The 16,710-nt window shown below is 41.1% G+C and overlaps 1 protein-coding gene across 3 annotated transcripts in view; it reads right to left on the bottom strand.

Annotated features, from left to right (window-relative positions):
• Window positions 1–1,565: 1,565 nt before the first annotated feature.
• Window positions 1,566–16,710, bottom strand: part of AAK1 (AP2 associated kinase 1) — a 279,025-nt gene continuing 263,880 nt past the window's right edge. For 2 of the 3 annotated variants that reach the window (XM_043983286.1, XM_043983287.1), the window contains exon 16: window positions 1,566–5,670. In XM_043983286.1, the coding sequence (XP_043839221.1) occupies window positions 4,520–5,670 (1,151 nt within the window). In that variant the 3' untranslated portion in view covers window positions 1,566–4,519. The remainder of the gene's footprint in view (window positions 5,671–16,710) is intronic. The other variant, XM_043983290.1, reaches the window with a different exon arrangement.

Genomic DNA, 16,710 nt, shown 5'->3' with positions numbered 1-16,710 from the left:
ATATATATTCTCAAATCACTTGGGGAAAATTATACTTGTATTGAAAGAAGTAGGGTTGGGATGAGTGTTAAAAACAACCTAACTTGACTCAGCCAGTAAAAAACCTTCATAGAGACAGTTTCAGAATGTCTCCATTGTCAGCTTCTATATTTAGGCTCCACAGAGAAGAGCCAGGATGTATGAACATGAATATTTAACCTCACCCTAAGAACTTAACTGAAGGAGCTAACACATGGGAAACTTTCACAATCAGTAATAACAGCAACCTAAAAATAACGGGACAGTCTAGGGAACCATTGTTATCTTTCCTCCTTCTAATTTAGTATAAAATAATCAGCCTATATTACCACCTAACCTCCTAAATCCTTAGGATTTAAAATAAGATTCATGACTAGACGGGACTTTAGTGATCATCCAGTCCAAAATTCTCATTTTACATTTGCAGACACAGGTCTAGACGGGACAAGTAATTTTGCCCAAGGTTATACAGGTTAAGTGCAGAACTGTGCCCTGAACCCAGGTCCTTGGACTTTGTATCCAGTAGTCTTTCTACTATACCACTGCTGAATTTGTGAAAATAAAAGAAATTGCTTTTTCTCCAAAAAAAAAAAAAAAAAAAGACAGGAGAAATTAGTTCATTAATTCAGTAGTCTTTGGTGGTGGTGACTGAACATGGCTCCTTTAAGAGTAAATCAGAGGGCGGCTAGGTGGCGCAGTGGATAAAGCACCAGCCCTGGATTCAGGACTACCTGAGTTCAAATCCGGCCACAGACACTTGACACTTACTAGCTGTGTTGAACAAGTCACTTAACTCTCATTGCCCCCTACATACACACACACAAAAGAAGAGTAAATCAACATAGGTCGTGGCTCAAGGCTTCATATAGGAGAATATTCTGGCTCACTGCATGGAAAGAGCGTACCTTTTCATTAAAAGTATTACTTAAACTGCATGTCCCTGACCTTGTATCAAGAAAAAATACTACCCCCCTCCCAAATAAAACCCCACATTTCTTGGTGAACTAAATTTGGTCTCCGCACTTTACTATGGAAATGGAAGTCTGTTTTACATTATTTCCTTTATACCAATTTGGAGTGTTCTAAGGATCCCCCTGCTTATCCATAAATTCAACACACTAAATTAACTGATTCCAGAAGGGCTCAGGGGGGAAAAATTACTTTCAAGTAACAAACAGCCTTGCCAGCTTCATGTATCCCAGTAAAAAAAAAAATGTGCCATTTAGGGCTGAAAGGGATTTCAGAGATTGTTTAATGCGGTTTCCTCATTTTATGGGTGAAAAACCAGGCCTAGAGAAGGAATGAATTGGCCACAGTCACATGAGAAGCAAAAATGACCCTTCTTACACAGTACCTCTTTCCAGATATTCTTTAATTTTAACTTGAAATTGTGGTCTGCTTTGCCTAGAGATTTTTTGGTTCTGAGTTTAATTTTATTAAAAAAAATGAAACTTAAGAAATGGAATGGATTAATAGGGGAAGGGAATGAGCATTTATTAAGCACCAACTATTTGCCAGGCACTGTGCTAACCACTTTTCAAATTATCTGATTTTGATCCTCGCAACAATTCTGGGAGATTGTTTTCCCCATTTTAGTTGAGTAAAGAGATTAAGTGACTTGCCCAGGATCACATAGCTAGTAAGTATCTGAGGCTGGATTTAAATTTAGGTATACCTGAATCAAGTCCCAGTGCTCTAACTCAGCCCTACCAGCTGTCTTTAAATTAAGTTGAGCCAATTTTAAGAAAAATACAACTAGGCAGAAAACTAGCATTAAATCCAACAGAAATCCCAGGAAATTGTTAAATTTAAACTGGCATGTTACATGTAATGATCACTATGCCTTTTGCTAAGGATTGAATAAGAGAACATGATAAGGTCAATTTGCATGCATTTAAGTTCTTTTCTATATCAGACAAAAACTATTATCACTGGATCCATACAGCAATTTATAGGCATTCGGGCTTGTCATATTAGACTGAGATATATTTATAACAGATGACCAGCTCAACTGCATCTCTATTTAATGAGTTTTATATCTCTAGTTATCATGATTTTCTCCTGTTTTCAAATCATTTGTACTCATGCAGTTTTACTCAAAATAATTAATTGTTAATTTGTCATTTGTACTCATGCAGTTTTACTCAAAATAATTAATTGTTAATTTGTCTTTAAGATGTATTGCCATGTTCTTTTAAAAATAAAGTTAAAAAAACTGGGCGGATGACCATGTGGTAGGGAAACCTACCATTTTGTGGGAGGTTGGATCAGTAGATGGACTTTGAAGATTCTTGTCAATTTAAAGATTCCATGATTCTTTATGTGTTTGTGTTTATGTGTCCATGTAGTCCACTACGGACAGGAGAATCTATATCCTGGATGATATTAGATATCTGATCTCTCTACTTGAATAGCCTTGGAGGGCTATTCAACAATGACCTCGAGAAGAGCTCTAGATAGGCTCCATGTGCAAAGATTTAGCATACCTGGATTATTCAACAGTTGAGCAGGGTGACCTTGTGCCATGGACTGCTTCATAATCAGAGAGGTATCTGGTTTAGCTGGGGGAGGCATCTATGTATCTATCTGTCTGTCTGTCTTCAGAGTATTCTCAAGGGAAGGACACAGATTCCTAGTTGTCACTTCAGTTTGAAAGCTGTTGCTAGCAGCCCTAAGTACAGAACACTATTCAATTTATCACTGAACTAGACTTGATACAGGTAAAGTCCCAACTAGAAACAGCTTTGAAGGACAGGTATTGCTACCATAAAATTAACAACTGTGATGCTATACCTTCTTAACCCTCTATACTGAGTATAAACTCCAATCTTGGGTTAATAATGTTCAAAATAGGAACCTGGCAGAGAAAGTTCTCTATCCAATGGAGAATTTTCCAAATCTCACTAGCTGTCATATGAAGGGTTCACATTAAAGCCTGCCCATGAAGTGTGCTTTTACATGTAACTGAACTTTTCAGCTGAGATCTTCTTCCAGAGACCTAGTTATTATTTTAAGGCACTAATAATGAAGAGTCCAAAGAGAAGGTAGGGATGTGGCATATCTTTCTAAAGACAGTATTTATTGTCATTTCGGAAGACACTAATCACTTATTGGCTTCTTTCTCTAACCAATACATCATGAAAAGAGAGAAAAGAATTGGAAAATTTCTGGGTCCCTTCCCTGCCCTGACACATGTATCTTGGATCATTCTGATCAATCCTTCCTTTAACCAGACAGCACAGAAGCTGGGCCAGGGTCCTGAAGCTAACCTCTTTTCCAGCTCAATCATATAGCTGCACTATTGATCTTATATTGCAATCAGGCCTAATGCTTTTGATCTTTCTACTTTTCTTTTAAGATTTCATACTCTGACCAAGACCCTAACAAAATATCCTCTCCTACAGAGCCATAGTGGAAAATGCATATATAAAATGGATATTACATGACCAAATGAATGGTTTTTATCAGTGGAAAATAAAAATAGGTAAAGAAATTTATCCTGATGCATCCCTTCCAACCTCTCCTTTCTCCTGGGTTCAATCCTATTGTCAAAAAATGGTTGTTCAATAAGAGCTGGGTGTCAGAGAGGAATTAGGTCCATAGGGAAATGCTAATGAAAGGCTATCTGGGGAGTGTGAGGAGAGCATTAACCTAATGGAAAATGTTTCCTGTATTGTAAGACTACATGCTTCAAATGCAGTGTTGTCTCAGAAAATACAGATCTGAGTATTCAAATCAGTTTGTAAAACATGATATGGAGACTTCATTGATATTGCTACAAATATGCACAGAGACATCACACAAGCATGCATTTCTGTATCTATATGGATAGGAGGAACATCCCACATCCACACATCCACACTCAATTACAGTGTGCACACAGCCCAGCATGCACACGGTAACTCATAATTGAGCTGAAGCGTTCCATCTGGAGTTTGCTGGTTTTATGAGAATAATCAGTAGCTGCAAGATGAGATTTCCTCTTGGGAAGAAAGCACTATCTGGTATTGCTTTCCCCCCCAGAAACTACCTTTTAAAAAATAAACAAACCCCCAAACCCTTCTAGAGCATTAAATCAGTCCTGAGGGACTTATTCCAGAATCCTCACTTGACCTAACACTGAACAGGAATTAGGTCTTACATAGCCTGGCCCCTTAAAGGCTGGGAGTAAGAGGGGGTAAAGTAAAAAGCTCTTAGCAATAATGTAGGACTCATGTGGAAAGCCACCATAAAGGTGAACACTCCAAGAAGCCCAGCAGTCAATATAAGCAAAAGAAACTTGAGCATAACTTTAAAATGTTTGAACTTGACACCCCTCTTCCTTCCCCTTCCACCCCACTCCTGCAGTTGGGTTTGGGTACTGGAAGAGAAATACTGCTGTGATGGTAGGGGCTCAGAAGGTCAGGAAAGAGCAGCTGAGGGTAGTGTGAAAAGGGATGGCTGGGGGGGGGGGCAGGAGCATGTGTGTTTGGGTGAGGAGCTTCAGGAATGGGAGATGCTCTTAAGGTTTCTGTTTGTTTGATTTGGAAGGAAAGGGTGCCAAAGCAAAAGGATCAACACTGGGAAGTTCTGTAGTCCTGGAGGAAAAGGATGTGATGGAAATGGATCCAGAGATTGACTGCTTGTTGCTTTGGGAAACAACTTTGTAGGCAGCAATGGGCTGGGCTTCCAGGCTTGGCTCATTCTCAGGGCTATAGTGACGAGAATATTTGGACAATGACTGGGGGCGGAATGATTTGCTGGCCACAGAGCCAGAGGCAGCTTCCTTCTGGGATGGGTGACCTTTGTTTCTGTCATTAGGGTAGCCTCCAGTATCCAGAGAGGTCCCCTTGCAAGTGATGTTGTCTAGGCTTTCTGCTGACTGGATAGAATTGGGAGGGAGATTAGATTGGTGGAGAAATCCCACCATGGGATACTGAGCTAGGGGAGAGAGTGCTGCAGAATGCACCCCCCTGTCAAGGTTTGAGAGCAGAGGGCTAATAACTGGTGGACCATCCCCTATCTGACTATGGAGAGCAGCTTGTGTGGGTAAATCCATAGTGGCACCCTGAGTGACTGCAAGCTCTTCCACGCTCTTCTTCTTGGTGAAAGGAGCCCTCAGAAATACATCTGCATCCTCAGGCACCTGAGGAGCCACGTGGCCCTTGGTGACAAACGGGGCTTTGGTGAAAATATCCATGCCGTCATAATGGGGCCTCGCACTCCTGAAAGGGGCTGTGGCAAAAACATCTGGCTCCCCAGAAACCTCTGCAGTCAGTTGTGCAAAGGCCTGGAACTGGTTCTCTTTCCCACCATGAGCTGTCTTAGTCTCTTCTTTGCAAACTTCTGGTTGAGTGAGATTAACTTTTTCTACCAACCCTGCCTGGGGAGCCTTACAGGATTCATCCTCTTCTTCAGAGTCCATAAGGAGAGGCCGAGAGCCGCTGCAATCCAGCATATCTCCCTCAAGATCAGTCCCTTCTTCTTCACTGCTGTGAAAGGAGCTGTTGCTAGAAGGCCTACCTCTTGCCAAATAGTCAGATTCTAAATTATTCTGAGATTTGGCCCCTGGCCCCCTGTTAGAGTCTGGTTCCAGTGGAAGACCTTGGTGAGAAGACTCTTCAAAGTGCTCAACACTTATTGAAGGACATGGGTTTGGCTCTCTCTGGAGACCTGCAAAGAGCATCAAACAGAAAGTTACCGAACAGGCCAATGTGGATAGAGTCCCCCAATTCTGAATACTCCCCTTACCCTGTCCCCCATGGCAGAAATATTGTGAAACTAAACAATAAATGTCAATGGGAAGAGGGAGAAAATAAAATGGAAAACGGGATGGGGAGGAAACCATGTCAGGCAGGCAGGGAAACTGCACACAAACGGAAGCCCAACCCGTCACCATCTCACATCTTGGAACATGACAAGTAGGAGGCATGGGAAAAGGAGATGAAGATGTTAGACACACACAGACATCCGGTGCTACTCAACATTCCCTTTCACATGGCCAGGCACCAAGACTCTCTCTATCTGCTTCTGGTTCATAAATGAACAAAAACAAGCCCCATTAACATACCCAGGCACACCTCCACAGCTTCAGGCTATGCAAAAGCTCAGTCTCTGGCATGTGGCCGGCTCCATGCTGCCTGTTCCATCAGCAGGGGAGAAACCTTCGGAGGGGAAGCAGACCCTGGCTTCTGGATAACTATTTCACTGAGGATGGGAAATAGGTCCCAAAAGCTGGCTCAATGAGCAAGAAGCTTAGGAACCTTCAAAAGTATAATAAGGGAGTTCTCTTGAGGGCTGAGATCGAACTATATGTAAACTAACTGCCTTTAATTTAATTAAAAAAAATTTTTTACAGGGCAATGAGGGTTAAGTGACTTGCCCAAGGTCACATAGCTAGTAAGTGTCAAGTGTCTGAGGCCGGATTTGAACTCAGGTCCTTCTGAATCCAGGGCCAGTGCTTTATCCACTGCACCACCTAGCTGTCCCAAACTAACTGCCTTTAATTAGAGTTGCCCTTGGAATTGTTTTGGGTTTGTTTTTTTCTTTTTTTAGTTTTAGTTTTCTTAACTGGCCGACACTTGGTTTCAAAAACAAAAACAAACAGCTGTTTAAAAGCTCTCTCTTTAAACTGGCAAGAGTGTGTTAAGGACCCAGGTAGTGACCTGGGCATTAGCACACACCATAATGCACTAGTCTCTTTTCATCTAGCTCTAGGTATCTGAAAGGCACTTGGGCTTCAACACAATTTAGATGGTTTTCAGAACACAAGAGCTTACCTTCAAAGCAACATTAGCAGGTTGGAAGTATGTCATTTGGACACATGTTAGCAAGAGGGCAGCAAGAAGGCACAGATAACTAAATGAGAAGAATCCAGGCAAAGGCTATTCGGGGTGCTAAAAAGGTATTTGTTTGGTCAGAAGAGTGTGGTCGCCAGAACTTTAGAAAAACTAGGGTTGGAAAAGGCCTTTGGGGATCATCTAATTCAACCTCCTCCTATTCCTGATGAGGAGACCAAGGTCCAGAGGGCTAACCCTGCTTTCCCGTACAAGGAAGTAAGCAATGGAGCTGGGATTTGAACTCAGGTCTTGTGTTTTTAAATCCAGTGCTCTTTCTACTACACTGTACTGCCTCTTCATAACTCATTGAGTTGGAATATCACCTTCATCCACCATGCAGATGTACCTTGACCCTCCTCCCCATCTACTCCCACCCCCCTTTTCCCTGCAAGCTGGTGAATAGTGATGCAATTTGTGGGCATTCTCCCCAAAGTTCTACACCTGAATTAAGTACACAGTACGCAGCAGGAGAGGCACCAAAATCAGTTTATTGGGAAACATTCACTTGGATACATTACACTGCAAAGTAAAGACAGTGTAGATATAAGTGAACATTTTGTAAGTTGCTGTACAAAAATACTATATGTTTCTCTGAAGCCTATAACTTTTTTTTAGTGATGCTTCTTTAAACAGTACTAATCTCAATATTTTGTCTGCAAGTAACAAAACGGTTTGACATTTTAAAAAATTTTCCTTCCTAACAGTTTGACTGCATTGACTATGCTAGTGACATTTTAAAATGAAGGTGGAAAGCCTTAAACTAGTATGTAGAGTCGAACACTTTCCAAATAGTAGTGAGAGGATATGAAGATGACGGGAAGGGGTTTCTGATCAACTTGCTTTAAAGTTCTAGTCTGTGCAGGGACACTGGTGACAGGAGAGCCTTGGTCAGCACGAGGTTGGGCAAGAAAAAGATGCCTTTTAAGGGAGCTCTGCTCATTTCACTACTCACTCATTACACCTTAGCAGGATCTTTCAGACTGAAGCTAATTTTCCTGTTGAGGAATGACTGATTACTTTGGGTCTATCATGGCTGACTTGAAAATGTCATTTCTACAAGGATGTTTCAAAGGAAAGGGAACCACAAAGCTTTCTAAACAAGAATTTCCATTCCCAGAGATACAAGGAGTTTGGAAACCCCTCTTGCTTCCCACCTCCAAGCACCCTGCTTCTGTCTGCCAACTCCAAGGCTCTGTTCTCTCATTTCCCCCAAACTTCCTTACAGGTTCACCAAAGGAGACACTTCATTAAGTTGATTGTGTAGCAGACTGAAATAACCAGTGGAAGAGTGAAAATCCAGTTGGGCCAACTATTTGACATTAGGTCGCTGAAAGAAACTAAACAGTATTTTGAATTCAGGATTAAAAATGAACAAGCAACCCCCCACCAAAACCTCCTGATTTAGTTAAACTGGTGTGTATGTGTATGTATGTATGTTTGTCTGTACACGTGAGTGTATGCACACAGACAGCATTAACATCATTGTCCAGAGATGCATTTCTATTTTGGATCCTGGTCATGTTCATCATTTGGGATTTCCTTTATGGGAAGCTTCATGCCCAAATTCCTTTATGTCTAATCCAAGCAGCCCTCACCTACTTCATATGGCTAAAGAGTACAGACCATGCCTCTAGCTCTCACTGGTCCCTGGTGGAACATCAGGCTCTAGTCAACCAAGAATCCACCAACATAGTTACACATCAATGATAGTGGAATCCTAGGAAATCCTTATCAGTCAAGAAAGCTAGACAGGTTAAAGGAAGGAGCTGAAAAAGAAATGTCTAACAATATTCATTTCAAGATGATCCTGGGCAATGGAAAAATCTTACTTAAAATTCCTATGACTCCAACAAAAGGGCAGGCATAACCATAAGGACCCTACAAAATCAAACATTAATTTGATATTGTCCTTGTAAAAGGTGGGCAGTGGACTGTGCCCTGCCTCGCAAACAGCATTCGTCTCCTTTTGGATTCTGCATGGGTGGAAAGATCCACTTTTAAGTGAGTTCACTTCTTTTGGGAGGTTTGAATCCCTTCAACCTTTTCCATAAAGCTTGTGCATGGGGGAAAAGGAAAGGAACCACATAAGGACAAGATCAGTCCACTGACACTGCCTGCCTAGACATTTAGCTAAAGAGTCAGCCTCAAAGACAGGAAGACCAAGGTTCAAGTCCTGCCTCAGACACACACTGGTGGTGACCTTGGGCAAGTTACTTAGCAATATCGCTGTGCTCTAGGTTATTCTCTAGACTAAAGTGCAAAGAAGCTGTCAATATGCATTGATTGGTACAGGGAGTTTCCTTACCTGGGAATTCCCTATTTCACTTGAATATATGGTACATATACAGAATTACTAACTTCATGTTCTTTTTTTTGGTGGGGCAATGAGGGTTAAGTGACTTGCCCAAGGTCACACAGCTAGTAAGCATCAAGTGTCTGAGGCTGGATTTGAACTCAAGTCCTCCTGAATCCAGATCCAGTGCTTTATCTACTGTGCCACCTGGTTACCCCCTACTAACTTCATATTCTGATGGATTTCTGTAACAGCCATATAGTGGTGGTAGCATAAGAAAGGAAAGGGAGTTAGGATCTCTGAATGATAAGCCAAAGATATATACTGAAAGCCATTAAATGCATTTTACTGGGCGCAGGTTAACCTCACAGCACTGATAGGGACTGCAAAAGCCATCTGGTCCAGCTCATAGCTCAACAGGAATATTCCTGTTCCCTGATGTTCCTAGTAAGTGGCTGGTCATGCAGCTTCTACTACATCCTAAAGCAATCCATTCTTTTTTTGGATAATTCTCATCATTAGGAATATTATCTTTTCATTTCACCAAGATCTACTTATGCCATCCCCACCTACTGCACCTAAATAAGCCAGCTGGGGTGTGGCAAAATGAGTTTAATCCCTCTTTCCATATATCATCCTTTTAAATTCTTCAAGACAGCTGTTGTGACTCACCTAAGGGTTCTCTTCACCCCAACAAAACATACGTAGCATGGTTTTTGGATTCCTTTACCATTCTGTTTGTTTTTTGGTTTTTGCTGGGCAATGTGGGTTAACTGACTTGCCCAGGGTCACAAAGCTAGTAAGTGTCAAGTGTCTGAGGTTGGATTTGAATTCAGGTCCTCCTGAATCCATGGCCAGTGCTCTATCTACTGTGCCACCTAGCTGCCCTCCTTTACCATTCTGATCACATTCTTTTGGGCATGTTCCTGCTTGACAAAGCTTTCCCTAATATACAGTACCTGGAGGCAAACACAGTTCTCCAGATATGGTCTGAGAAGGGCACAATACAAGAGAACTGGTGTCTCTCTCATTTGGGACACTCTGCCTCAATTTGAGTGACTTGGATTCATGCTTGCTTTTTGGCTGGAATAGTGAGATCATAGTTTCCTAGAATCTTTAGGTCCTTTTCTGATGAGATGTTTTGTTGGGATTCCTCAGCTTGGACAGCTAATATTCTGACTAAAGTGGTTTGTCAGTACGTCCTGTATCCCTGTATGTAGAAGTTTGGACGTGTACTTTGGGCTGTTTTTCTAGTTGTAATCATGAATTTGCCCCAATTCATTCACATTCTCTTGCCTTCTTTCTCTAGTGATCCATGGCATAGAAATTACAATGTCTAGTTGGGTGCAGTCATAGAACAGAGCTAACTGGTCCATGTGGGGTCTCACTGTATTGCCCTGGCCATATAGACACCATGCTCCTCATGACTATTTTCACTTCAAAATCTAAAAGTGAGAGGGAGGGAGAAAATTTGGAACACAAAACTTTAAAGAAATGAATGTTAAAAATCATCATTTTGGGGCAGCTAGGTGGCGCAGTGGATAGAGCACCGGCCTTGGAGTCAGGAGGACCTGAGTTCAAATCCGGCCTCAGACACTTAACACTTATTAGCTGTGTGACCCTGGGCAAGTCACTTAACCCCAATTGCCTCACTAAAAAAAACAAAAAACAATCATCATTTCATGTAATTGGGGAAAAATAAAACATTAAAAAAAATAAAGGTGTGAAATTGATGCCAGAATTTCACTAAAGTTGGATGTGCAAGCCTCGAACTTGGGGGAATGCATATATTCCTGTGAAGAGCCTATAAAATATGAGCAATAAAACAGGATTTGTTTTTTTAGCAACTTCCTTTTTCTCTGAGATAAAAACTTGTAGATTCAGAGTAGATTCATACTTCTAAAACCTTCATTTGGGTTGACTACATGTGATTTGGTGGCACCTCATAGGACCCCTAGAGATGACTATAAACTAAGCACAGTTCAACTAAATTCCATCTGCTTCAGACAGTTGAGCAGTATGGGTGGCACTAAGAAAAATACTTGCTCACTTGACCTACCAATTACCCTTTGAATGACTCATTGTTCAGTTCTGAATTATGGCTCAAGTGCTCAATCTCATAAAACCAGAGAATTCAGAACAAGGAGGATTCTTAGGAATAACATGATCTAAACCCCTTATCTTACAAATAAGGATACTAAGACCCAATGAGGTTAAATGACATCCCCAAGGCAATACTTTGGCAAAGGTGGGATCCAAACCTTCAGACTTCAAATCTAATGTTCTTTTCCATTATAACACAATGTCCTTAAGGACCTGAATGATCTTAGGACCAGCCCTCTCCACAAGATTTAGAGTCTGTAATTCAGAGTACTCCAGGGGAAATTTCCCTGATAGCTTGCAGCATCTTTTTCCCAAGAGACATTTTTACTTTTCTTCAAATAGAAAAATAGTAACACATTAATCTAAGGAATTTATGTACATTCTGCTGATAGCTTTATATACTTGAAACCACTCTGTTGGAGATGTTCTTCCACAGGTTAGAGGAAGGACTAGAGAACAGAAGGCCTTGTGCCAAAGAATCTCAAAAAATCCACACCATTTGAAATTTGTAAAATCTTCAGCAAAAGGTCAGGAAGACATGTGATGTTGATTAGAGAGATATATGTTCAGTAGATTCTTTTTTTTTTTTTTTGGTGGGGCAATGGGGGTTAAGTGACTTGCCCAGGGTCACACAGCTGGTAAGTGTCAAGTGTCTGAGGCCGGATTTGAACTCAGGTCCTCCTGAATCCAGGGCCGGTTCTTTATCCACTGCGCCACCTAGCCGCCCCCTGTTCAGCAGATTCTTGATTTGGGGTTGTAAAATAAAGAAGCCTCTAGATGTTTGGTCATATGTGGCTCTGAAGGTACAGAAAATCCCCATGATTAGAAATATAGGACTTGGTGGCCTCCAGAGCTTACTGATAGATATCAATAAGATATCCTCTCAGATCAATGGGGACATTAAGAAGAGACTGGTGGGAAAGCCTCTGTCAACATGTCAGTCATCCACAATAAGCTTACTTCCACAAGCCTGTTCGAGTTAAAGTGCTTCCTTATCTGAACATTATTAGGCTGAACTCAGGTTAGGTTCATACCTCATCTCTCTTTTCTTCCCTACCCCCTTTCCACATACATTTTTTGGGGGAGGGGGGCATCTTCTTATACCAATGGTGTATTCATGTCCTCAAGTCACCTCTTTTCTGAAAAGTTCAAGAATTCAGCTCCTTCCCTAAGGAAGCATACTCAGTAGTGACAAGAGATGAAGATGTAATTTTCTTGAATTTTAACCTAAGGATGTTTTGCTTATATTTATAGAGCTTTTTTTCTCTAAAATATTTGTGTAACAATTTCTAGCCTTCACATTTTGACTTCACTCCATGCCTATCTGCTTGCCTTGTCTTCTTGGGGAAAGGACAGAATGAAGACTGGTATTAAATATACAACTGCATGATACAAGGAGTTATGGGATAACTCTATTTCAAATTCTCAAAGTAGGCAAATAGTCACACTGTCACATTTAAAGGCCAAAAACAAAAAAAGTCTTTTTCTACTCTGGCACTTACCACTATTTGGTGATTTTGTTTGCATAGGTTACCAACACGCAACCCTTCTCCCCAACTTCCCAGAGTTACTAAAATACAGTAGAAATTAAAAAAAAAAACACCTTTTGACACATGAGACAGCCAACTAGCTATGTTCAAAAGGATGTCATCTGACAATCACATTTCTTTGGGAAATAAAAGCATAACCACAGGAATGCTAAAGGGACATGAAGGATAAAGGCTTACTTGATGTTAGTGGGCTCTCTTGGTGCCTGAAGGAAGCAAGATTGTTTTTTTGCAGTAAGTATCTGTAGGTTTTTGAAAGAGATTGTGCAGCATTTAAATCCAGGTTATGGTTCCTTGTCTTTTGTTTCGAAGCTTGCTGGGATGCCAATGTGGTTAGTCAAATACCTTGGAAGATGTTATCATCACAGGTGTTTAAACCCTAGATGGTTTCTGGACTGAGGATGTTAGTAAAAAGCAGAATAAACTAAAGGAAAGCAGTGATCCTGGGAGCTTTGATTGGGCTGAAGTTGTCTGGCAGAGATAGGGTTTATTCAAGTTCTCATACCATTGGGTTGGAATAAAGCTTAACTGGTTTCCTCAGTCAACACAACTAAGGTGAAAGTCACTGCAAAATAAGTCATCTGTCAGGAAATGGGAAAAAGAAGCAACCTATGTTACTCTCTAATCCTTCAACTAGATACTTATAGCTTTCTGCAGATTGGCTCCAAGCTACCTTTCCATCCTTTTCTCCCACTATTCCCTTCACTTATTAGAGAGGGACAGGGACTGGATCTATGATTATTTCATTGATAAAGGGAATTCAAGATGAAGAAACTCCTCCTACCAATGCAGGCTGGCACCTTCCCTGCAATGTAAGAGAACAGACCTTCTTTTAACAGTCATAGAATTGCCTAGAAAGAGCACCGAGAGGTTATGTGATTCACCCAGGGTCAAACAGTCCGGGTGTATCAAAGACAGAGCTTTAGCCTAGTTTTTAGATCTAAGGACAGATCTCAAGCTAAATTGCTTCTCACACACTATATATTTCCCTTTTTTTTTTTTTTTTTGCGGGGCAATGGGGGTTAAGTGACTTGCCCAGGGTCACACAGCTAGTAAGTGTTAAATGTTTGAGACCGGATTTGAACTCAGGTACTCCTGAATCCAGGGTCGGTGCTTTATCCACTGCGCCACCTAGCTGCCCCACACACTATATATTTCAACTACATGAGACTACTAGCTGTTGTTTGAGCTCAGCCTTTCTTTCTGGCCTCTCTGTATTTTTATGGAATGTTGTACACCCTCAGGGAAAGCATGCATTCCAAATGTCTTCCTGCAACAATTCATCTCTTCCTTTAAGGCTTGGAGAAGGCAGCACTTCTTCCAGGAAGCCTTCCTTGATGCTGCTAGCTCTCCTTAAATTTTCCTACAGCATTCTGTTTAGATCCCTCCTTTGTCCTATTATAATCTACCTCATAGCATAATTATTTGTGTAGATCTTATATGCTCTCCCTCACCCCCACAGTTCCTCCAGGGCATGGACTATGCAATTATTCCATCTTTGTTTTTTTAGAGCTTAGCACTATGACTTGTACACTGTAGATAGCTAATACATGTGTGTTCAATTTAAGTTGAATTGAGTTCTTTTCTTAGACTTATTTTGGCCAAATTGATTAGCAGCCACAGGCCTAATTAGGAAGAACTACCTCTAATATATATTTATTAAATGAAAAATCCCTCAGAAGTGTGGCCAATTAAATTATAAAATACAAAGGGAGAGCCATCTACTTGAACAACTTCCCCTTTAACAAAGTGACTCACCCAAGGCCACAGAGGTAGTAACCTGGTGAGGGAAGATTTGAAACTGGTTCCTTTGTCTTCAAATCGAGCACTCTCCATCCTCCAGCTTGCCTTTGTTAAAGAGCTAGGTGGCACAGTGGATAGAGCACTGGCCCTGGATTCAGGAGGACCTGAGTTCAAATCCAGTCTCAGACCCTTGACACTGACTCGCTCTGTGACCCTGGGCAAGTCACTTGACCCCAATTACCTTACCCCCCCCCCCAAAAAAAAAGAGGATATAGAAAGAGTAAACTTCACTGGGCTTGAGTCTCAGCTCCTCCATTTATTAGGAGTGTGATCCAGGATGGACTAGTTTTCCTTACAGGGCCTCAGTTTTTTTCACTGAAAAATTAGACAATTGAACCAGATGATATACAATCCTTTTCAGTATCTATATTACCAGATGCCTTTGAAAAACAACTTATTTTGAAGAGTCCAATAAATAATATATACAGGATTTCTTAATGTGGGATATTTAAAAAAATACAACCCAACAAATCTCCATTTTTCCAATAGTGTTACCTATGGAGACCACATGTGAGCTTCTTCACTCATGATTAAGGAAAGAGATTAACCCCCTTTCATATTAGACAGAAATTTTTCCAATGAATTATACAGTTATACTAGACCAAGTCACAACTGTGAAGGAGGGACCATGTCCCCTTCCTCCCCATTCCTGTGTCAACTTTCCCCTTTCATGTCCATTTCTTATGCCAAGAACCCCAAAATCTCCAGCTGACCTGACTCCTTTTTGAAGATTAATTCACCCATTCCTGGAATTTGTATTTCAAAAGAGGTGTGTATTTTAAGATTCTAAATGTGGATTCTAATCTGTTCCCCCAGTTTTGGGGGAAACTGACTAAAATCACTGATAAAACAAGTTTAGGTTTTTAAGGGTTTATTGAAAAATAGAAAGAAAAAGATTGAGAACAGAATTCCAACAGCCTGGCATTCCTATCTTTCCTCAAATTTCCTGTGAAGTCCTCTGCCGCCACCACCACCATCAAGTCAGGAACCCAAAAGCGCGAGAGCTCTCCAAGCAGGCTCCCTTTCCTCCTTCCTGTCTCCTCCCAGAAAATAGGAGGCTCCTCAAGTTGATTGGCTGGTAGCCTTGATAGACAGCACCCATGAGCAAACGTCATTTCCTGATGCCAAGGAAAAGCCACAATGCCTCTGAGGCATTTTCCTCATGGTGGAGCTTTCCCACAGCAAGTCTCCAGTAGGTGGCATCATTCCAATCATTACAGAGGGCAATATAACTTAGAAATGAATCAACTATGTGGAATTTTAGATATAAAGGACCTATTGAGAGCTCTCTGTAAGATGAGGTGGGCTTCCCCAGTACTCCTCAGTGAAGTGACCTCAGGTCTCTGGGCCTCAGTTTGTGCACCCATCAAATAAGAGGCTTTGATTTGATGATCTCAATTGTCCCAACTAGTTTTGTGATTTTTTGACATGGTTGGTCTATTTGTTGTTGGTGGGGTTTTTTTTTTGGGGGGGTTCCTAGATTTCTGATTTCATCAATGTAGGGAATTTCATGTGTAAAAATCCAAAACCTTTTCCACCAACTGGAATTTACAATTAGTTCACAGCTTACACGATTAGAAACACACACTTAAGAGAACTATCTAGGGCACTAAGAGGTTAAATGACATGCCTGTAAGTTCCCTAACTAGGATATGTTTTAGGCAACACTTGAACCCAGATCTTCTTGTCTCTTAAGATCAGCCCCATATCCACTACAACCACAAACTTCTCACTCTCACTCTAGATACAGGGAAATTATCAATAAGTCTTGACATGTGAGTCACAGATTAGAAGCAAGGGTATTTAGAATTTTAAAGATTCATCACAATTTGCTCCTATGTGTTAGTTAAGAGGTTAAAACAACAACAACAACAACAACAACAAAACCCTGACATGTAATTTCATAAGGGGGGGGTGTCAAGTTATTCTGGGTAAATACTGAAGACCTCTTTTGGGATTGCTTTCAAAGTCTGCAGTACATTCACAAGCCTGGAGGCTGTGGGGACAAATCCTTGTCCTTTGAGGAGAGAAGGGACATTTTGGGAGGTGGAGTCATTTGATGGCAATCCCAGTTATCAAGCTAGGGGATGTTATTTTCAATTAAATGCCAACCTTAAGGAATGACAGG

The sequence above is a fragment of the Dromiciops gliroides genome, chromosome 2 (genome assembly GCF_019393635.1).
Source record: "Dromiciops gliroides isolate mDroGli1 chromosome 2, mDroGli1.pri, whole genome shotgun sequence".
NCBI lineage: Eukaryota > Metazoa > Chordata > Mammalia > Microbiotheria > Microbiotheriidae > Dromiciops > Dromiciops gliroides.
The sequence above is the reverse complement of the archived record's forward strand: the minus strand, read 5'-3'. Positions and strand labels throughout refer to the sequence as shown.